The sequence below is a fragment of the Cyrtonyx montezumae genome, unplaced genomic scaffold (genome assembly GCF_038088225.1).
Source record: "Cyrtonyx montezumae isolate F1298 unplaced genomic scaffold, pur_monq_1.0 scaffold_7, whole genome shotgun sequence".
NCBI lineage: Eukaryota > Metazoa > Chordata > Aves > Galliformes > Odontophoridae > Cyrtonyx > Cyrtonyx montezumae.
In genome coordinates this window covers 11262421-11286202 of record NW_027072078.1, presented here as the reverse complement: position 1 = coordinate 11286202, position 23782 = coordinate 11262421, and the positions used below count along the sequence as shown (strand labels likewise).

At 35.5% G+C, this 23782-nt stretch overlaps 1 protein-coding gene across 1 annotated transcript in view; it reads right to left on the bottom strand.

Moving 5' to 3' along the window:
* MYO3B (myosin IIIB) overlaps positions 1-23782 on the bottom strand; it is a 162781-nt gene that overhangs the window by 53205 nt on the left and 85794 nt on the right. Inside the window, exons 22-27 of the mRNA XM_065751107.1 lie at positions 20168-20247; positions 15523-15600; positions 14372-14577; positions 5393-5504; positions 4305-4467; positions 3473-3553 (exon numbers count right to left, since the gene is read on the bottom strand). Coding sequence (XP_065607179.1) covers positions 3473-3553; positions 4305-4467; positions 5393-5504; positions 14372-14577; positions 15523-15600; positions 20168-20247 — 720 coding nt within the window. The remainder of the gene's footprint in view (positions 1-3472; positions 3554-4304; positions 4468-5392; positions 5505-14371; positions 14578-15522; positions 15601-20167; positions 20248-23782) is intronic.

Genomic DNA, 23782 nt, shown 5'->3' with positions numbered 1-23782 from the left:
GTTAATGCAAACACTTAATACAAAATCATTCCTTACAGTTCCCCTACTAGTTAAAAATTGACTCAGAGATACAGTTTGGGAATGCTGGACTGGAGGAAATAGGAAAGGACTCGTGTAACCTGCGTACCATTTTAGCTGTGAATCTCATAAAATCTGTACATTCTGAGACCCCATAACATAGATATGCTGAAGTAAAGTAGCTTTTCCTTCCTCACCTAATTTAAATTCATAAATATTTTGTCTACTAGCAACAGTGTTTCCTTATCTTAAATAATGACCATTTTTGTGTAATATTATACACTTAGGAAATGTATCCTCAAGTATATTGTGAAGGTTGTTGGGTTTTTTTTTGTAAGTTTGTTTTTTCTTTCAACATTTCATCAATGGATAGCAAACTGCTGGGCCCACAGAGATCTCCAGACCACCAGCTCATGTATTTGAAAGGCATCTGTTTATTTTTAAAATGCAAATGTAGCCTACCTCAAAGACTGACTTGCAAGAAATGAACAATCTGAACAAGTCAAGAGGTTTCCAATCAGAAGCTGCGTTCCTCCTTTATATCAGCCTATGATCACTTGCTGTCAAAACCACTTAAACAATATCCTGGAATCTGAATGAAGTCCCCCCACAATTAAAATGAGCAGGATAATCCTGCAAGAATTATTCAGGCAAATCATTTTTCACACAGTTTAAAGTAATGATAAGGTCATTTACAAAAGAAATCAGCGCCTTTGAAATGCTGACTTGTAGACAGAGGACTGCCTGGAGGAGGGCCATAGATAACAGTGAAGACTGGCCTTCTAACACTACCCTTGCAGTCTTTGGAACTGATTCTGATGAAGAGAAGGCCCAATAAGGTTAATACCCCTACTTTGATCTCTGTCAAAGCGTACCAGCAAGAATTAATTTACATTTCAGATGAAAAAGGTTGACAGCATGAAAAGGCATCTTGTTTCTGGTATGTGAATGTGCTGTAATAGATCGGGAATTCTGAAAGGAAGTTCTGAGGAAGCTAAAGGGATAAGCCGAGTGGCGGCTTTTATTGGGAAAGAGATGAAAGGAAAACAAATTTCAATATGTGCTGTTCTGTAAAAACATGTAAGCCAAATGCTTCCTAAATTTCAAGGCCTGCTAGAAGACTGAGAAGGGGGGGAGGGAGAGGAGGAAGAAGGAGAGGGAAGTACATTTATTTTAATTATACGGTTTTGCTAATGTCTGGATGACAAATGCCAACAATATATCTCTCTGCCTGAAATGATTCATTTAAAATAAATGCAAAGGTGATCATACTCCTTTTTATTGAAAAGCAGCCTTGAAATATACACTTACATTATAAGATGTTCAGGGAAGGGAGAGATTTGGGCTTCCTTTTGTTCCCATGTCACTAGGCACTTTGGCAGTGTAATGTAAACAAGAACTGTCTGTATATTTTAAGAGCAGGAAAATGGCCACCATTCACACGCATAAGCTTTGATTATGAACACTGTATGATTAGCATGTAGAGAAGAAAAAATGGCACAAGAAGAATTTTCAAATACGAGGTTCTGGATGTAGGTTTCCAAAGGCAGAGAGAAACATGCTGGGGATTATTATACCTCATTGAGTGCAGTGCCAAAGACAGGAGGAGCAGCAAGCATAATGAATACAGAGGTGCATGTGTCACTCTGTCACTCTTAACCCTAGAGTTCTAATGCTCATTCACCCAGACTGATCACTGAAACTGTCAAGTGCCAGCTTACAAAGGAAGACAGTGTGTTTGTTGGTTGGAAGAGCATTAATAGCATTTCTCCAGCATGAGGTGCAGAGGACAGAAGTGTCCAAATTCAAGGATATGTGTACAATCCCACTGCCTCTGCTCTGCATTGTCCAATGCAGCATCTCAGAGATGACAGGAAGGAACATAGCTCTGAATCTCTTCCATGTGTGCAAACAGCAGAATAGATCAGTTGCTTTTTCTAAAGCACTGGCAATATGCATACACCTCCTACATGCCTAAGAAAGCTGGCTGAATAAAATTCTAAGGCATAATATCCCCTACAGCTTCTAAGTAATACTGCTACACACCAGCTTTCAAGGAAATCTGAGACAACTCTCCCTTGAAAAACTGCTAGTAGTGGGAAAGTGAAGGGTCAACAGTTTCACTTTCCTTTTTATGACAAAACACCATCGCAAGAGTCCGGAAATTCTAGTGCAGGTATGGACAAACATAAACTTAGTTAATACTTCAGAAAGCAGTTGCATGTAGTTCTTTACAATCTGGTCTCTGTGCCATTATGAATAAAATAAATGACAACACAAAGGAGAAGAAGAAGGGGAGAGAATACTTATGCAGTTCCTCAGTGCTTGCTGTAATAGGAAAAAAAATCTCCTTAACAGTTCTCCATTTAATATAACGTTCTGCATTTGACTCTAGAGCTATAGCTCTATAGTTTATGATTATACATAACAGTATGCACACTATGCTATAAATTGCTATTTCAACCTAATGATAATCTGTTCCTTTCTGTAACCAGATTGTTATTCTTCTGCTTTCTGCTCAAAGTCACACTGAAGCTTATTTTCAGAGTAGGAAACTTAAGTAAAAGAAAAAAAATGTTGGATGTAGTTGAAATGGCTTAAGAAGAGAATAAAGCAGAGGAATACTTAAAACTCTTCTATTTCAGATTGACTTTAGTTTATATGACACAGAATTGAAAGGTTACAAAGCTTAAAGGCCTATGATAGCGGAGGCAGCTGGTAAAATAATGGTGGTGCCTTGGTTTATCTGTAAACACATTAGCTACAACTCATTTTTGATCAGGTATAGCCTCTCACCTGGGGTTGGACGGGGAAGGTGTGTTACACTGCATCATATGGAGGCTGCTTCACACTGCCAGCATGTGAAAACATCACTGAGTTCGTGGCAGTGGTTCTTAGATTTCTGTGCCATATGGTACTCTGCTCTTTACTAGAGACCTTCACTGCCCTATGGGCCTGTTCCTCCAACAATCTCTTTAAAGTTCATTCAAATTCATATTGATACGACTACATAGGAGTCTGGCAGAGAGTCAGAAATTGGCCAAAACCAGCAAACTCAGCATGCAGTTGAAAGGGGAACTTGGCTACCTGCCAAGATCAGTACTTGACAAAGACAGAGAAATGCATGTCCAGGACCTCCAACCCACACTTTTAGTCAATCAGTGCTTCATACCAGCTCTACATAATACTGAATCATACTGACTGTGCTGAGAAGAATCTTAAAGAATTATCAGCCTTTAATTGATATGTTTTACTTCTGGAAAGGTGCTCAGAAAAATCCCGAAGTGTCGTAACTACCACAAATGTCATTTGATTCTGAAGAACAAACGATCAGAGGTAATGTTTTCAGCAGATATTGTTTGGGCTGTGTGTATTTCTCTTGGTTATAAACACTGACACATGAAATTATCCACAGCAAAATAGGTGCTGGCAACTGAAATTATGTTTTAATTACCTGCTTGAATATGTATAGCAGCATTAGTTCTTCTGTTCCTTATTTCCTTGTACTTCCTGCGAGCTTCATATCCTCTCCAAGCTAAAAATACAAAACCATGTGCTGGAAATTACATTTATTTAAGGAAGTGCTACAGAGTCTACAGAGTTAGAGATGTGCTGAAACTTTCATCCCTCCTGCTACAATCGCTCCAGCCCCCACCCCCTGTACCTCCTCCTCACCCACCCACATGTTGAACTCTGAGTTCATGACTGCAGTATTCTCATCCCTGCAACTTCAAACACTGCTTTACTCATCCAGATTTTAATTGTCACCATGTGCTCACTGATGTCCTAATCCAAAAGGCAAAGGTACATGATAATTGCGCATCATCAGTCAGCACAAGAACTCCCCTTCTCACACAGCTCCCCAAATTCATTATAAGGAAGCCTGCTAGATTACTGGCAATCAGCCCTTTGGGCCCAACCCATGATTAATGTTATCTTTAAGTCTGGGACACACGAGAAGCCAAAGGGGAAAGAGAGAGGTGAGCCAACATAGTGCATTTTATCTATGTGCTACAAGCTACTGCAGAAACACCTAAAAATATTTTCAATTTATGTACAGACATCACATCTAAAACATGAAAATATTTTAAATAATGACATTACTAAATGCTAAGATAACATCTTAGAACTAAATCCTTAGTATTTACATCAATTAGCTGAAAGGAAAAGCACCTCCAGTTATTTTGATTTCATATGAACTATTATGAATGAATAAATAATGTACACACAATTTAACAACTTGAAATGCCAAGTTACTCAGTGAAATAGGAAATGTGAACATTTACCTGACTGTATGGTAACAGCACTATTTTCTCTTTTTTCTTTGACTTTCTTGTACCTCCTTGCTCCAAGCCATCCTTTGATATAAGCCTGCATGACCACCACCCTCCCTATAACTTCTCGCAAGAACAGATTTAACTGTTCTATATGGTAATACTTTAGAAAAACCTGAAATGGAACAACAAATTTGATATTACATGCAGGTATAAGCACAACCAATTGGAATTTGTCTTTTTGTAAGCCTCATATCAGCCTATATCAGGCCACTGTTGTTCGGAAAACTTGTAAAATAGTAGTTGCTGATTTAATAGCAATTTTCTTAATTAAATAATTTGTTCTCAGTGTGCTTGAGGACCTTCATTATTCCATTGCTTATGATCACCCCATTGCAAAATAAACTACATACTTAGGTGCTTAACGAAGTAAATTGTTGAGAGGAATGCTTTCATGTATCAACAATTTTAAAATACAAACTTCCTTGATAGTCAGGGGATAAGTCTGGGAGTACATTTCTTCTAGTGATATTGTCTAACAACACTCTACTTCAAGAGGCAAATACTATGGGTAGTTATACACACTTTATCTGGGTCCTGAGCAGGAAAGCTCTTCTTATTTTTCCTTTGTGCATGATGAAACAATTCAAGATACAACATAACTTTCCTTTCACAGAAGGCAGCCACACCATTTTAAGCCATGATCAAAGGCTTTTCTATCAAAGAACCAGAAAAATCTCATCTGAAACTCCACAGATAATGTACTAACCAGACCCACAGAGCAGACCAGAGTGTGAGGTTTCAGTCATGTCATGATTAATAGAAGGATCTTAAGGAGGACACTGTCACAACAGGCACTGACAGATGTACTGTCTTTATCAAGGCAGCCACGTGCAGAGTGCACTTTAGGGAGGTACCCAATGCACCTTTCCTCTGGTAGCACAAACTCATCTAGTTTGGGAGGGCACCTCTGTAACCTAGAAGGTTAACTGGAACAAATTCCTTGCTCTTTTGTCAATTCACTCAGTACTTTGCAAACCACTATTATACACGCTTTGCTAAAGGAACACTGTCCTCGAGAAAACATTTGCGTTCTCTACCTTGGTTTTTCCAAGAATCCAGTTTTCTAGCTTAGCTTTCTCCAAAATGGTGAGACAGTTTTCTCTGCTACCGAGAGGAGACTCATGTGCCCTGAAAGCAAGGTAGGAATACCTGCAAAATGAAATGACAGAGAAAAAGTTGACAACAAACATGTACTTCCACTGCTTTTCTCCAGCTCAGAGATGGATCTCTGGAACTCACAGAAAATTATCAAAAGTATGTTATTAATAACCTGAGACCCATTTCTCACAAGAAATGCCCATAAATGCTATTTCATCAATAGAACCTTGCAGAATGTCAGTTACAGGTATTGGCCAATTTTACAAAGAGGTATAAGTGGCCTTGATATTTGTTGGGAAATAGAGGTCCACATACGAAGTCCAAGGACTCTTGAGCTTGTAAGAAGCCCCTGTCAATGGCACCTAAGTAATATTCATTTTCAGTATGTCAGAAAGTCTGCAGATTCTCAGACTGTGAAGAAAAAAGCTAGTAGGGCAGGCAGCACACAGTCTGTATCAGCGATACTGACTGATTATATATGCTGAGAGGCTGCTATCGTGTGTGAAGAATAAAGATTAGCTTACAGGAAAAACAACTCTCATATCAATCTTAATTTACAGACAGACGGATGTTCAGACTGCTTGACATCTGAATTTCATGTTTCCAGAAAGAGGTCATATATATGCACAGTTGAAACAATTGGCACTGTTATTGTCAAGGACTTTATCAGTGCTAGTGGTTAAACAAAACTAGTAGCTATTTTAAAGAAAAAGAAGAAAACAAACTACTCTTCATATGCCTTAAGCCATTTTTGATAGGCATAAGGATTTCTATGGTTATGTAACTCATTATGCATTGTGCCTTTTTCCCTGTTTGTTTGGGATAAACAATCAATTGGAAATATTATGGTAACTTTAGTGGCCTTCAGATCAGGCTCACTGTAGACAATACTGACTTTTGTTTTGTCCATGATCCTGAAAGGAACAGCCCTGAGAATTATGTGAAATAAAATTATGGTCCAAAAAGATAACAAAACAGAGTTGCAAACGTGTTTGAACTGAACAGACATGAGGAATGACTGTAACAAGCTGTGCTTGTAAAGTCACCACTTGTTCACAAGGGACAGTTTTATAGTATTCAAGTAACCCTATTTGCAAACAATCATGTTACAGAACAAGAACATGGGCTAACTAATTTACAAGTTCAAAGTTACTGTACAACAAGTACACAGTTAGATGGTAGCAACTGCCATCTCAGCTCTCATTCATGAACCACCCTGTTTCTTCTTGGTCGTTATTAAGTTACCCTTCATCTGGCGCTACTCTGTTTACATTGCTTTTGAAAGGAATTGGCAGATTCAGAATGGGGAAGGACCATCACATAGTCTGCAGAACAAAGAGGGGAATCTGACCCATGAAGCTCAAAGACTGCTCTTGTAGCCACGTAAAGACAAGAAATAAACCTACCTCATAATGGAAAAAAAAAAAAAAACAAAATGAAAAATACTGAGAAGAAATTATAAAAAAATGGAGTAGTGCAAGTTTGTAGTTTACGTTGTTGTTGTTGTTTTTGTCAGGAGAATATGATTTTCAAATATTAGCTCCAGTTAATCTCTAGAGATTAGCCCCAGTTGTCACAAGAAAGAAAAAAGAACCACTAAAATAGTCAATAAAGATCAAAGGGGAACAAAATGATGTCTGAAGGCAGAAGCACTGGAATCTCTCCTGGACCAGAAAGACAGATATTCACCAACTGGAGACACTGCCCACTCTGAATAATGATAGGAGATTATGTGTTACTGAGTTAAGGTTTATAATGCAGTCATTTTCTCAGTAAGATGATATTGCAAATTATTTAGCCAAGTCTTTCAAAATACCAACAGTCATGGCATCTAGCAGGTATGGAGAAATGTGGTGGATTTAAAAGAAAAACGCATATTCCCTCTACTTCATTATTAAACTTAATGATGCCTGATTTCACAAGACGGCATTCTGATTTGCACTGATAGAACTCAGACATAAAATATACATATCCCAAACAATTTGTGATAGTTTGCAGTTTCAACATGCTCTTGACAGACATGTCAGAGAAGTTGCATCAATAGCAAATTGCTGATTGCTTCAAAAGATAGTTCAGATTAGCCTCAGCATTTATACATACATGTAACTTAAGTGGTTTGTTTCTTTTCCTAGAGGGAGGGAAAGTTTCAAGTTAATGTTAATATCAGCTCTTTTCGCATGTTCATATATCTTTTAAGACACATTGTAGTTGAGAATTTTAAAATCATTGAACAGTACTTAGACAGCATGCAATGAAATAGTCAGGGAGAACTCTGTAATTTTTTAATTTTATAATCTTATCAGTGACAAGCAAATACTTTGTTTTCTACACACTGCTTGTTTTCATGACTAAATCACCAATTACAAACACACAAGTAATCTGATTTGTGCTCAGGATAACTGTATCACAGCGTAGCATGTGCGATGTAGGGCCATCTAATTCACCAAATTTAAGATTGTTGTATGGCAACAAAACACATGCAGTATTTTGGAGGAAGACAAAATGTTTCACTGTAACGCATCTGGTGAAAGTTTGCAAATGTTATACATGGTGAAGTGGTAGTGAAAATATATGGTTGTGCACCCAAACCTTTGGGTAATACACAACTACAACTCTGTTCATTTTGATTTATTGGACTAAGAACATCTCTAATATACTTATGTAAATTTACTGAACAGAGATCACAGAGAGAGTGACCTCTATTTACATGATTTTATCAAGAGAAGAAACTAGATCTTTAATTGCTGAAAAGTAGGGCTAGAAATCACATGCACTTCCACATGAGAATAAAGTTTCACAACTTAACTTTTTAATTTCCATATATGCATTTGTTCTTCGAGCAGAAAATGCAGTGATCCAAATCACTTCTTCTATATCAAGCCAATGCTTTTATTTCTATTTAAAAAAATAAAGTTTATAGTCTTCCATGTGTTACATAGGCATGGTAGGTCTTAATGAGTAATGAGAAATGTAGGACTACTGAAAAAACACAGGTAATTTCATTGTAACACACACTACTTATATAGTCACAATTCACAATATTATGTTTTCAATGCACAGAAACACTCATGAAGGACACATGCTGTGGAATCTTTTACCTTGAAGTATTTTGAATTTGAGGTGAAGAAACAGTTTTACCCTCTGTTTTGGAAATAAATGCAAGACTGAATTAAAGATGTAAGTAGGTAAGAAAGAATGATAGTCTCACTCCCATGGCACCTTGCTAAACTGGCTGTAGGTTAAAGTAATGCTGTGCCTGGTATATAAGTAAGGTACCATCTAAATGGGATCTTTGCATTTAAATACAGTAAGAACAGTAAAGGCTATTACAAACCACTTTGCATGAGATTGGAGACGTACTCCAGTATGGTGGTAGGATTTTCCTCTTTAGATGCATGTGGTTGCTTTTATTAACACTACTGAGGACCTGAGTGAAGACAGAAAAATGATCACCCAGGCTATAATTAAGAAACGGTAGCATTTCCATGTAACCACTACTACGGTTTTAAGTACAACACTGTTTCATTTGTTTTGAAATAAAGATAGTATATTCCTAAGTGCCATACTGATGCAAAACCACTTATTTTTTTTTTTTTAATCATCCAACACAGAATCACAGAACTGTAGAGTTTGAAAGTGACCTCTAGAGATCATGAAGTCCAACCCTCCTGCCAAAGCAGGCTCCCTACTGCAGGCTGCACAGGTAGGCATGCAGATGAGTCTTGAATATCTTCTGCTTTAAAATTTCCTACACAAAAAATATTTAACTATATGTATCCCAAAAGCATTTGACTGATCACATTCTCAGCAGAAGTGAATAAAAGAGAAGTAATTTCATCTCAGAAGAACTGATTTCTCTGCTGATGAAACCTGTTTGAAATTATATATTTCTTAACCATTGGCTCTCATACTGCTCTGCAAACAATCCTTTATGGATGTTAATATTCTCATGCAAAACACACATTAGAGCAGGATTAACTCAGACTTAACAGCAATTAGAGATAAAAAAAGTTTGTTAGAAGTTGAATTTATCCCCAGATGAAAAAATACAAAGCTAGGACACGCAGAGTGTTAATGTTAAAGACATCCAAGTGAACTGAAACACAGAAAACATCAGAATGGTGCTATGTGTTGTCTGATTTATATAAGATTTTACCTTAGATAAACAGACTGTAAACAGTTCAATTTCTCTCCTCACCAATCCTTGGGTGTAAAATGTGGAACTGATCAATAAATAACACTTGAGCAGCACCATTAACAATCATAACAGTGTCTCTTACCAAAATTCCCTTTGCATTCCAGATTGAAAGGCTCTGTCAGGTCTACACAGCAAGGTAATGATTAACGCTTTTTTGTCTTTCAAAAGAATCTTTGTATTAAAAAATGGCCTGAGGTGGAGAGTGGGTAATGTCATGTAAAAACCTTGAGGTGTGAGTGGGGGAAAGACCTCTTCCTAACTAGACCCCCAGCTACAGAATGGGTATTCTCAGTGTTTAAAAGATGCTTGTTTCTTGTCAGACCTAGACATGGAAAGTTAAAATACAAACAAGAGATTTTGAGCACTGAAAGAGCCTGCAGATAACTCAAAAATTCCCAGCATGTATTGATTGCATCTTAACTCTTTCAGAGGCTTCCCCAGTAGAATGTATAAAACTTATTGCATTAGACTCTGCAGAAAAAGCATGAATCAAAAAATGTAACTGGAAAATGGAAAAAAAACATCTAAGAGACTCTTAAAAAACTTCAACAAAACTTTTCAATGAAAAATACCTAAAGCATGCTGTAAATCATCAGATAACCATAGAATTACAGAAATACTCCTAAAAAACATAATTTCATCTTTTCTGTATGTTTAATTGTAAGGGATTATTAGACTTTTCACTCCTACAGGTTTTGAATTTCTTTCATCCTGCAACAGTTTACCAGCATTCTGTGGATGTCAAGAGTCTGCAAGGCAGACATGGAAGACACAGTAATTTATTGTATATAAAGTGTAAAATGTATGCAGATCTGGTGACATCTTAAATCCATTGAAATAAGTAACAAATATTTCCATGGGTTATAGTAAAATTAAAATAAATTGAATGGTAAAGTTTTTTTTCTAGAATTGAGTCAAGTGTTTGGATACAAAGCAGACACTGTTAGAAGTGAGAATGCAGTAAGAATGCACTATTTAAAAGGAAGTATTTATTTTCTCTCTAGCAAATTGGTTGACTTCTAAATTAATACAGTGCTTCTCTTACTTTGAATAATAAACAAGACTATCACCACTGGCCAGAAGAAATGTAACACTGAGGATTTAGAGTCTGAATTGGTGTCAGGTGTAACAAGAGAGACTTTATGCAAATTTGCACTGAAAATTCTTTAAAAAAAAAAGCAGAACTGATCATATTGGGATCATTATTACAGAAACATTGCTGGTATTGCCATGAGCATATGTTCTGAATGACATTACGTGGCTATTAAAGAGGAGGTAGTGCTCATAGGAAAAGTGCATCCTGCATTCTAGCACTGTACAAAGAACTTTGATGCATAAACAGGCAGAGAAGTAAAAACGAAAAAAAAAATACAATCTTTACATGAGAGTTGTACAAAACTTAACAGATTTCTGTGTGCTTATGAGGCACCTGAAGCATGACACCATGTAGCACCATAAGATTCTCAAGTCTCCTGTATTTCAAAACATAATACAGTATATGCTACATTAAAAAGAAGGTGTATACTGCTGGGGTATATGCAGTAAAGACACACCTGAATATCACGTCAGGGGCCTGTGCACTGGGATATAGCAAATAGAGTTTCATGGGAATCTCACTGTAGGTCCCTACTAAAAGTGCACACTTTCCTTAGCTGCTGTGCAGTACCTCAAGCCAGACCCACCTTGCTGCCTGACCACCGTAATAGCCCGTATCTGAAGCCTGGGATCCCAGCCTGAGGTAAGAGACCACAGGGCTTTACAGAAAACATGTAAGACAGACACATGACAGTATGGGATGTGAAACATGGCAAATGGTGATGAGCTGCCTAAAACTTGATAGGCTCAGAGTGTTTACAGGGGCTGTAAATCAGACTTCACTACTTTAAGTAAAATAACCTATTTGTTTATATATATATATATATATATATATATATATATATGTACATAACACATAATTTTATCTTTGGCTACAGTACCATTGTATGAATGAGTAACAATTAAGACTTCTTCTCACTATCTGTTTTTTAACCCAATAAACTAAATTCCAGGTTTGCAACCTCTGAAATAATCTGCTTTGCATGAAAACAGAAGATGGTAGAGTAACATTACAAAGCTTTATCTTTTGTTTACCTTCCACTTGATAAACTCTGAATGGTTCTGTTCCCTGACTTTGATTGTTTTGTCCTCATATTTCCTGCTAAGAGTTTACAAAACAGCATTATTGAACAGGCAGACAAGAAGCACACCTATTTGTTTAATAACATCAAGGGAGAAAAAGTGCTGGCTCATCTGTTTTGTTGTTAAGTTGCTCAAAAGGATCAAAATACCAATTAACTTGCTCGCTTCGAAAATCTTTGATATCCTCAGATTTACTGACATTTTGAAACTCTTGTTCATACTTGCTTAATGTCTTTTTGATTATGAACAAAGAAGTGCCAATCTGTTTAGCATTTGACCTGTTTTCTCAAACATTTTTATGTATTCAACTACTTAGTTCCTAAAAACACTTGACTAGTCAAGGCTATAAGTGGAAGAAAAACGTTTTCTGTTCCACTGATATCTTTTTTATACATTGTTCATTATTTTTTTCAAGAATATAATGGGATAGAATTTGTTTAGAAATGAAGCATAAACTGAACAAAGGAGAAAGAATCTCCTGCCCCAATTTATATTCTGAACTCAGTCAAAAGTCTGCTATGTTGCTGGGCAATTGCTAAATCCCCTCCCAGTTCTCTTATATTGACTTTCTTTTCTGAACGAATTACACCAGGTTGGACTTAAAAAAAATAAAAAAATTGCATATAGATTCAGTGAATTCTTAAATGAGAAAAATCTACTGATATGAAGAAGCCTAACTTCTTCACAATTCACATCAATTTCATTGAAATCAATCTTAGTTAATTTATGTGCAGATTGGATAAAATTCAAGGTTAGCAATTCTGCTTTCAGGCTTTTCATGATGTAAAATGTGCAAGTGATCAGAAAAACTCATCTCTTCGTTCAACCTGCTTTAGATTTGTATGACCTTAATAAAATTAGTCATGTAACGCACAAATTAAAGGTGGAGGGAAATCATATCTGAAAATTAAATTGCTTTGATGGACAAATGGATGTGTTAGTTATCCTTCCTGGGATACAAATCTCTTATGTATCTCTGATACATATTCATTTAGTGTCCTAATATATTAGAAATCAGAAAATTCAGTGATTTTTCAGAATTGATTGACTAAACTACAGTTCATCGGTCAACATTTGTCTGTGCAAGAACAGATATACATAGACTCAAATGACTGATCTACAGACGTATGCTTACTTAGTCTCTGGATTTTTGTAAAGGTCTGTGGAACTCACTGTCTTCTTTCTCTAAAACCTAATCAACTACTTCCATCTAGCATGATATGAATGATTTTTTTTTAATAGATTCATTAACCCTATACTTTCTGGATCTCCAGTAGAGAAGATAAGAATAAAGGTTTGATAGAGCCATTTGCAACTTGTTTCTAGGAGCCAACTGCTTAAAGGCATGGCTTCTGTTTCATTATTCAATTATCAGCCTTACAGAATAGAAAACAATAGTAAATAATACATACAAAAATATTTTAGTTCTAAAGGAAACCACATAAAGACCTTATAAACAGATTGTCATTATAAAGACAACTGCATTTCCTGAATCAGATTTGTAACTTCTTGATACACAGATCCTTTCAGTAATCAAACTAATACACAGCAACCATGGCAAGAGTTCAGGTCAACAGGTATCTGGCTATAATTCAAAGTGAATCCGAGATACAAGACTATGAAGAAGCTGTTAGGAGGAATATTCTAAAATCAGATAAATTTTGTGCACATGAATGCTTTTCTCCAGTTACACTTGTATATTACATCTCTTCATTACTAAGCTTATGTCAGTGTACAGACATAAGCTCTTGACATCCCTATTAACTACTTTTGCTCCAGAACATAAATAGCTTTTTCAGTTGAATTTTCATACTTCCCGAGATGACAAAAAAATGAGGAAATGTTGAGCATAAGGGAGTGTAAAAGAGAAAGGAATGAAAGGGGTGTAAAATGGGAAAAAGGAGAGGCAAACATTTTTATGCATTAAGTCTCTGTAAGGGAACAAACCCAGTATGACACAAATTCGAAACTGTGCCTTACATTTTTTCAAAATGACTTCTCTATACACTAAAGGATGTAACAAATCAAATTTAATACCTTATTAACAGAAATATTTCAAATTATTGTTTAGAATGTGTTACATTTGAAATCAGTACTGATGAAAAATTCTCTGGAATATTTCTAGGTTTTTCTTTTATTCTGATTTAACTTATGTTTTCGAGCTTGAAATTAATACTTTTCTCAGTTGCTTTTTTTGTCAGTTCTTTTATATCAGCTCTTTCTTAAACATGTATATCTTATTTAAGCAATGGCTGAAGCTCACTGACCTTTCAAATCCTTGTATTGTCTAAGCATGATGCATATTGCTACTTTTCCTTTACTGCAGAAATCATAGAGAAAGGCTTGCTACTGAACACTAACTGCACACTGCAGTTCTCCTTCTCTTGATCACTTTTGTAGTCTTTACCTCTGATAGTTACTGCTCTTCTTTGAACGACAGAGACCATACATGTACAAACCAATATTTTTAGAACTTTTCATACTTAGAATATATTTTATTGAATGCAACTTCAAAATGACGGTCATGCTATCGAAGTCTTACCTTTTCACAAACTCTTCAAAAAGGATGCGATGAGAATATCCCTTTTGACGTATTTTAACAGTTTCCAGAATTCCAGTGTATTGTAGCTGCAGTAAAACTCTCTCACGAGAAAATGTTAGTGCTTCTCGATCATCATTAGGCTTAATGCAGCGGATAAAGTGAGGTTGTCCAACAACCATTTTGGATAGGAGATCCATGAGAGAATACTAGTGAAGGAAAAAAGAGATAAAGAGACCTGTCTAAAAAAACTGTAATGGAACTATATAAGCAAGAAATATAATTTGTAAGTAGTATGAAATAATTGATTATATGTTAATCTGTAATGATAATGCTAATCTGTATTCATTTTTTATTATTTTTAAGCTGTTGGCTGAAATCCAGAATTTGTTAAAAGCTTTTAACTGTTAAACATAAATTATGATTCTAGTTCTACTTACTCTATTCTCTTCACCTCTCTTTATACTACATTCTTGTAGTTTAAGAAAGCTCATATTGAAATTTTTAATTGAAAACTGTCCCAGCTATATCTATGCTGTAGGCATATTTGATCAAACAATTATCCCCAACAAGAGAACAAGCTTACTGTAAAACAAACACATAAGGATCACCGAAAACCAAAAAAGAAGTCATCGGTTTAGTACTCTGCCCACAGAGAGTATCATTTCAGACATATCTCTGAAGAATCTTTTTGTTAGAATCACTGCTACAGACCGTGCAATTTCCCCGGGTAATCCATTGAAGTACCACGTTATCATAACTACTCAGATCTTAGAATCTAACATGAATATTTCTGCTGAAACATGGGCCCATTACTTCTTACCCTAAAAAACCTGAATATTGAAAACAGTTTCTTTCATTGCATTCTACACTAAAATGAAAACATTTTTGCTTCAGCTTCATTCTTACCTCACTATCCCACTGTTTGATCAGAATTTGCCACAAATACACTCAAATCTCAATGCTGCATACAAATCCAAGCTGACTGGATCTGAGTGTGGCTGCTTGGTTGTAGGCTGCATTCAGATAACCGATGAATATTTTCACTCACTACTTTTTTTTTTTTTTTTTTTAATCTAACAACCCCACATACATGTCAGAGATATCTATTGTTCTTTTAATCGAAATATTTGTTTACAATTTAACTGCTATACCCTAAAATAGGAAGCCATAGTTTGTCGCTTCATGTTAGTTGTTTCCTCAGGGTGTCGCATAACCTCCATTGTGTCAACCTGGGAGACAAAACTCAGATGTTAGATCTGTTGCAGAAACACTTCACACCCACTCCACTTCATTCACAAAAGTTGGGTTCAACGTTTCTTGTGATAATTCTCTCAGGTGATCACATTCCTAGCATCTTTGGGAAAGGTACACAATGAGCTGTCTGACAGTCAGCAGTGATTATCTCATTAGCACTTTTCGCTGTAAAGTTGTTTATGAGCTACATCACAGCTGTCATGGTCATCAGTACCTACTTTTTTGTTTCATAATATGCCTTCAGACAAGTCAAATAGTATGCATGCTACATTAAAAAACTGCATGTCTGAGTTTTCTCTTTAAATTATGCCTTAGTACATACTTTAGCAAGGATGCAGTAACGTTGTTACTCATCTTGGTGTTCTCAGTCACTACAGGCATGCCTGTGAATGCAACTATTACAGAAGGTGACACAGGATGGAAAAACACAAGCAATTTACAGATTCAGGCACGGCCTTTGGAAATAGGGCTGACATTTTCTCAACTCCAGTAATATCAGCTCCTGTCTATAAAGTTCGATGTTCCAAACTCATTCACAAAGCAAGAAACTGTATTTCAACTGTCTCTTCATTTATATTAAACCTCTGTTGATGCCTTCATTTACTAGATTTTTCTAGACTGACAGACTCTTCTGATTGGGTTAGGGGTTGATTTCTCACTATTTTCCATGATAGTATATTGCTAAGCCAGTGGAGCAGCTGTCAAGATGCAATACTTTACGAAGCCTTCCTTACTTTTACCATCATTGCAATGAACTTCCATTGGGTCTTAATATCTATATGAAGTTACCATTTCTGTAACGACCTGGAAGTAAATTATCAAAAAACTGCCTCATTTTGCTCACTCATGGAAGAATGTTCTTGAAACATAACAAGTGGTAACAGAGTAGGTAACCACAGAACATGCAAGTCTTGTTTCTATCTGCTGTTGTGTCTACTATTAATTACATTAAATTTCCATTTTGATGCCAGGAATTTGAGCATTCTCACTCAGCTGAACTGCTGTTGCATTAAATACCACTTTTTCAGCATTTCTGTATAGCTCACAAGAGTTATTTTTAGACAATATGCATGGACAGTAAACATATTGCTCCTGGTATATTTTAGTTATATTGTCAGTACAGCCATTCTTATCAAAATGAAACTAGAATTTATGAATGAGTATAATCATAGTTATCAATCACAAGCAGATTGTGTTGCTGTACTGCAGCTTAACAAAATCAACCAGAATCCTGCTTGCATGGGGCATTAGCAACATTTTACCATTCACTTGCTTTGTGGCAGTTTACCATCTGCTCTGACCAGGTGGCTTTTGTATAAACCAGATAATGCCATTGTCAGCACCTGTGCTACTCTTACTGGACTTTGCTCCATATGATCATTTCCAGAGCTCACTGACTTAAGAACACTCTTCTGACCACTAAACATAATTGCTGAAAGACTACAGTTTTCAATAAAGTAACTGTCTCTCTTACCTTCAGGAGATATTTAGGAGACTGCATGAAAAATACAAAGGAAATGAAGCACTAAGTTGTAATAGACCAAGAAAACGGACTTTGTGTTGGAGAAGAAACCAAAAGAGAAAACTTGTGAAGACAAGATTCAGAATACAGATGGTACAAAGGGAGACAGATTTCCATTAGGGTGACCACAACAATTTCATCATGATTTTGCAATCTCTGATGCTCATAGCCCTAAGCAGGGTGCATGCACTAGTATGCATCTCGAATAAATACATGAAGAAAAAAACAACACAGTTGGATTTCAGTTTTAAGGACGTTAACAGAAAACGCTTTAATATATCGAAGGAAAAAAGACTAACCAGCACAGATAACATCAAACACTTTAAGAGATCACGTGACAAATTAACCATCAATGACCCAGTCAGAATAGCAGGCATGTCCATGGGGAACATTTTGAGAATGTTTCAAAATAATCTTGGTAAGACAACTGATGTTTCAGCTTTGGTATCTAAAGCTCTGGTAAAGGTCAGGTAGAAGACAATTCACCAATGAATACTGACAGTAAGCCCAGAATGAATGGTAGCATTTATTATAATTGTCTGTTAGAAGACAGGCAATCACAAAGAACACCAACATCAAAAGCACATTGTTTGAGGACTGTAGTGAAGCCCAATTACCCACAAATTTGGGCTTCTAAATTTGTTTCTTGTCTGTCTAGAAAAGCATATAGACTTCAAATTCTAATTTTGTTGGAGTTTCAGTGCTCATGGTCTATTATTCAGAATTCAACAACCATTGTTGAATGAAGGGTGAGTTAATATGCTCTATCTTTTGGGCAGTACAATAAAATTAGCATCCTCTTTTACACAGCGGCTTATTGGCACCAAACTGGTAGAATCTATGACACTTAAGACTGTGATTCTGTCAAATATGGTTTACTACTGCCTGCTGGGTTCAAAAGGGGTTTTGTTTTGTTTTGATTTTGTGAAGGGAAGGGAGTGGGCACACAGAAAACAGATGGTCAGAAACATTTTCAGAGGAGGATGTAATACAACTTTTCTCAGAAAAACAGGCTAAACCCCATATTGTTAGATTCCTTTTTCTATGGAGTTTTAAATTCAGATCTGTGCAATTTGGAAGGACTAGGACCAAGTTCAAAATCTTAATGACAAGAGATATTTGAAGGTATTTTTTGATAGATCCTGAAGCTGGGAAGATTTTGTTCTAAGAATTTTAGAAGTTTTCTCTCTTGTTTATCTACAGAGTATATATGAAGTTATGCAGTTTAATGGGAGGGCAATAATCAAATGTACAACAGACAACAGACATCATCATTAGTGATAGAACATAAGAGTATCATGATATCGCCTTGTGTTTATAAATAACTAGCTGCTTTTTTAAAACTAAAATGAAATATATTCCAACTGTTATGTCACATTTTACGTGACACTAGTCGTGATGTACAATATACATTTATATGATTACAGCTGAAATGAAAAACAGTTGACCTTAAAAAGACAAATTATTCCATCACTAATAAAATAAACTGCTTATAATAGTTTTGCAACAGTATTACAAGAATGATTTATGGTATCTTGTTGCCTTATGAGGTTACTGGAAATTATGATTTTCACATGTTGACCTGCTGTTAGCACGGTATGAAATACCGTAAAACCAATAAATGCGGTAAGCAAAAAGCTTGTAAATGAAAACATACATACAAATTTCCACACTTCAAAATAAAATTAATATACTTATGGAATCATTTTATTAAATGTAAAAGACTAATTTAAAATATTTTTCTTGAAGTTGTTATAATTTCATAAAACTTTTAAGTGGTGGTATCAAAGTTTTCTGAATAGTGTTGCAATTATTATGGATGTTTTTTAACTCCTTCTCTAAAAATGTGAAAGGTAAATGCCCTTAAACACGATTTAGTACAACTGAATGTACTTATCAAAGCTCTAAAAGGGAAGTACTGTATTTTATTCCAGCTGAAGCAATAAAATACATACTTACAAAGCTTATGCTGATATGGTTGGATGTAGAAGACAGTGTTTGTATAATAATAAAATAATACAAAGCAAACAAACAAACAAACAAACAAAAACCAGTAAGGCTATAATCTGTCCTTCAGTGCTGGAATTCTTTATATCAGGAAGGAAATAAATATCTCAAATACAAGTCTCTACTTACAGGTACAGTAAAAGATACAGGTGTCTGGGTGACTAGTATGAATTACTGTATTTGAGCTTGAGCTCCTTATAATAGAAGAGAATGTAAAGAAGAAGTAGAATGCACAAAACATGTAATTCTGTAGACTTTTGAGTAGCTGCTTTGAACAGTTGCCACATTTTTTAAGAAGATTACTTTTGTTTGCATTGAGGTAAAACAAAAAAACAGCAACCAACTGATCACATTTTAACAGGACTAACCTGGAAGTGGGGTGAGAACACAGATGTTGAGGAGCACAAGTTTACCTCACATAATAAGTGAACTCAATTGGCAACACTATAAACTGCAATAAAATCATCCCATCCTTTTCTAATTATGCCATATACTATTTTGGTAAAATCAAAAAGTGTTTAAATTTCATGTTTGTTTTTACTTTATAAAGAATAGCAATTTTGCTGACTGATTCTTTTCTGGTCATTTGTCAGTTACAAAGGGCCCTTGGTTTTTGAACTTTACATTGAGCAGAAGAGGAGTGGATCGTTTTTCTATTTTGCCTTTCATTTTGTTAAACACACTAACCAAATTTTAGCTAATTAAATCTCTTTTTAGGTCCAAAATTGCCAGTGAAAAGCCTTGAACCCACCGAAATCAAGAGGAATGTTGCCATCATTATCAGTATAACTGAGATTTCACTACAAATGTTTAAAGATTAATCACTGTTAAATTGATTCTTCATTGGATTTCTGGAAACAATGTTCCCAGCTAAAGTATGTATTTTTTGATATTAAGATACACTCATTTAGTAAGAGCTACACTATACACCTACATCAGCAGAGTATCATGCCCATAGCCTCACTGTAATATTTCATGAGAAATTACCTATCTTCAAATGGAACACTACCAACCTTGATACGCCCAGCACTAAGCTGTGGAGGCAAAGACCGAGATGCCGCTGTCACTCTGGCTCTTGCCTGTGCCAAGTTACCTGTTCAAAAAGAAAGAAACGCATACTACAAAAGTTGTTCAATAATCTTCACTGAGAAAACATTATATGGTAAAAAATAATACAACAGAAGTAAAAATAGCAGACTCTACTACACTTCTTACACACCCTGCTCATTACCAACCATGCCTTGGTAAGTCTGGGCATGACATGGTGTCTAGGGTTGATTTAAAAGGGAAGAAAAAGTCACCAATGAGGTGGCACATTGATGACCTTAACTATTGAACAACACCACAAAAGCATACAGCTCAGTCATTTGTTATCAATTTCTCTGTGACTCTTTCAGAAATCTAAAAGAGAAAAAGATAGCAGAAACAACCTTGTTTCTACAAAATCAGTGGATCCTGAAGTGTTTAGACATCATCTTAAGCTCTCAAACTAATGAAATAGATGAGAAAATGATAAGACAGTATCTTTTCTTGACCTTTTGACATACAGCCTACTTAATCCCCAATCTTATTGTCCCTTGGGATTTTCAAAGACTGACTCAGTTCCTCAGGCAAAAACATACTGGTGTCAACTGCAAAATGAGTGCCTTTTCTTTAGTTGTACAGTATGATGTATCTTAAACTTTTTCCACTGAACTTGCAGAAAGTCAGTCATCATAAAATAGTTTTTCAAAATAAAGGCTCAGAAGAGAGAGGAAGTGATATGGGACTGTGCATATGCAAGACACTCCGTATATTTCAAAGTTTTAGCAAGTCTAGCACAAGATGTCCAAATGTTTTCTCTGGCTATATCTTCAGAGGCTAAACTGTGATTAATAGCATTGAAAGAACCCTTTGAAGCAGGATTGGTGACATCAAAGCCCTAATCCATGGGTGGCAGGATTTTTATAATGAGTGGGAAGCATTTTAACACATTTCAAAGGATTTACAGCATGAATAAACAATAGGCCTCTGCAGATGTACCACACACCTTTCAGAACCAAAACACATAAATAAGTGTCCATTTTAATTTAAATGTAAATAAAGTGTTAACACTTCTTTCAGATGCTAAGTGCCTTGTTTGCATCAACTCCAGTGTTTAGCTATTTGCTTCACAGAAAGCCAGTCACTCTAAACAGTCTTCAGAGTTTTGATAAACCGCGTATTACAGAACTAGTACAGAAGCAAGATGGGAGAAACAAAAAACAAGAACACATAATTGCTGGTAGTTCTTTATGCAGGAGAAGAGCACACACAAAGTGCACATAACACTGAAGGGAATTTTTGCTCTTCCCTGCAAACACATGGGAAATGCCAACCTCCTGAAAAGAGTTTGGAGGTCAACACTCAGAAACACAGCAATGACATTCTTCAGAGCAATTCAAGTATTCTGTATTCATTTTCAAAAGTATTTACCTTTTAAAATGCTGGAATTTTATTTATATTTTATTTAAAGTGCTAGATTGACACAATGATGCAAAAATGCTATGTCATTTTCAGATTAAGAATGTTTGTTATCTGACGGTCTAAATCGTAATGCAGAACACCAGGAATGTCCATGACTTTGGAAAATGCTTTAAGGATATAGTGTACACATTAATGAGAACTACAATTCTGTTTTGAAAATCTAGTGTATGTATACAAATATGCATACTTATAAACACTTGTGTTTTGAAAGTATTATATGGATTCATGTTATATAAAGTTTATACAGCTCTCTGTGGTTAAAATGAGGACTCTAATGTGCAAGGCATTGTTGAATTTTTTTCTCTTAGTTGTAATTTTCATATTTTTATATGTTAGAAATTACTTACTTGTGCCTTTTTATTATTACTAAAGCAGAAAATCTGGAAAGGTTTTTGGGCTATGCTTAGGATCAGCAATTCAGGTCGTCTTCATGCTTGAAAGCACTGCACTGTAGTACTGATGATGTAGATAGGTTGAAATGGCAGTTGGTAGAATTAACAAAAGTGAATCAGACTTTTTTAAATGACAAATTCTGTTTAAAATTTTGTTGAATTTTTCAACAAGTTACAGAACTTTAGTAACTAACTAAAACTGAGAATCATCAAGGTTTATCACACTAAGGGATTGCATTAGGTTAATAATGACTATTGATTACTAATATCTCCAAGCTCACCCTGAGCTTTTCATGCAGAACTAAAACTACACCTACCACATCTGATCTAGAAAAACAAGCAATTTTTAAAAAATAAATCAAATACCTTTCATAACTTCACACACCAGAAGGAAATTAAAAAGTAGACAGTTCCTATTTATGAAAGAAAAGGTCTGTGCATCATAATTTTGATCATTGGTTCATTCTTTCTAGGTGTCAGCCACAGCTACATAGTTAGATCAGATTCCTGATTCTGCAAGTCCTGAGGCAGTTGACTACCACTGGGGCTGCAGTAGTTTTCAAAATTTGTTCAAATGTATTTACATAACATATATTATTATTTCCTGCTGTAACAGGTGTTTAGAAAATAACATTTTATGTTTTACAGATAGAAATGGCCTTGGCTACAAAAAACACACCAGGTATGTTCCTTGTACTTTCAATTTTTACTTTTTTTTTTTTTTTTTGCCTTAGCCAGCCATATTACTAGCTATTTTCATTATACATGAAAATAAAAGAAGAATTTTGTAGATTTTTTTGTTTCACTTCCATCTGAGCATCACCTTTGAATATCTAGCTGCAGCAGGGAAGAAGCTTCTACAGAATAGAATTCCTGGTTTTCTTAATGTTTCTCAGAAGTCTTCACCTGGTATTCTGACATGAGCATGCTTTTATTGCTAGTTCAGCTTGACCTTTACTACTCAGGCTATTACATTTATTGAGAGAAAAAAGTTGCCATATAACTAAAGCCCATATGTGATGTATGAAACAACTGCTAAATCTTGTCCAGGAAAACTCGTGAATGTCTGATTGCTTGGTATTAAGTACAGTTAAGCCAGTGCTTAAGTAATCAAGACTGCTCTGCTTGGTTTGCAGTTTTTTTCAATAGGTTTGGAACTGTTAGTTGTTCACCATGTACTACCACTTTTACTCAGGGTATGAACACACCTGTCTGCAATATTCTATTACCTGAAGGTTTTGTTCAATATCCTATGCTTTTACTAGGCACTACAGAGTATATATGGTATGGCCAAAGTACATGACAGTTTACCTTAGCATGGCTGTAATTTACTACAGGGAAAAGCAAATTTCAATCATAAACAATGATTTGCTGTCTATTTTACACTAATAATTTCATTTTTCTTATTGGTAAAAATAAAGAACAAGCTAAGAATAAGACCAATATTCATTTATGGATTTTTAACTGTTCTTGTTTCATAAGTCAAATGAACTCCACTGTAATCGTTAACTACTCAATTGTAGCACAATCTGAAAGCCACAGAAAAAATGTTATCAGAGTTTTCTTTTCCAGATCAAACATAAAATGGTGTTTCAGAAAAAGTTCATCTTAACTAGTCCATGTTCAGGAAAATAACTATCTGCAACATGCCCAACCAATAAAACTAATAACAGAACAAATGTGGCTTGAAAATCAATTTACATAATAAGAGATGTTTTACCCAGAATTGGA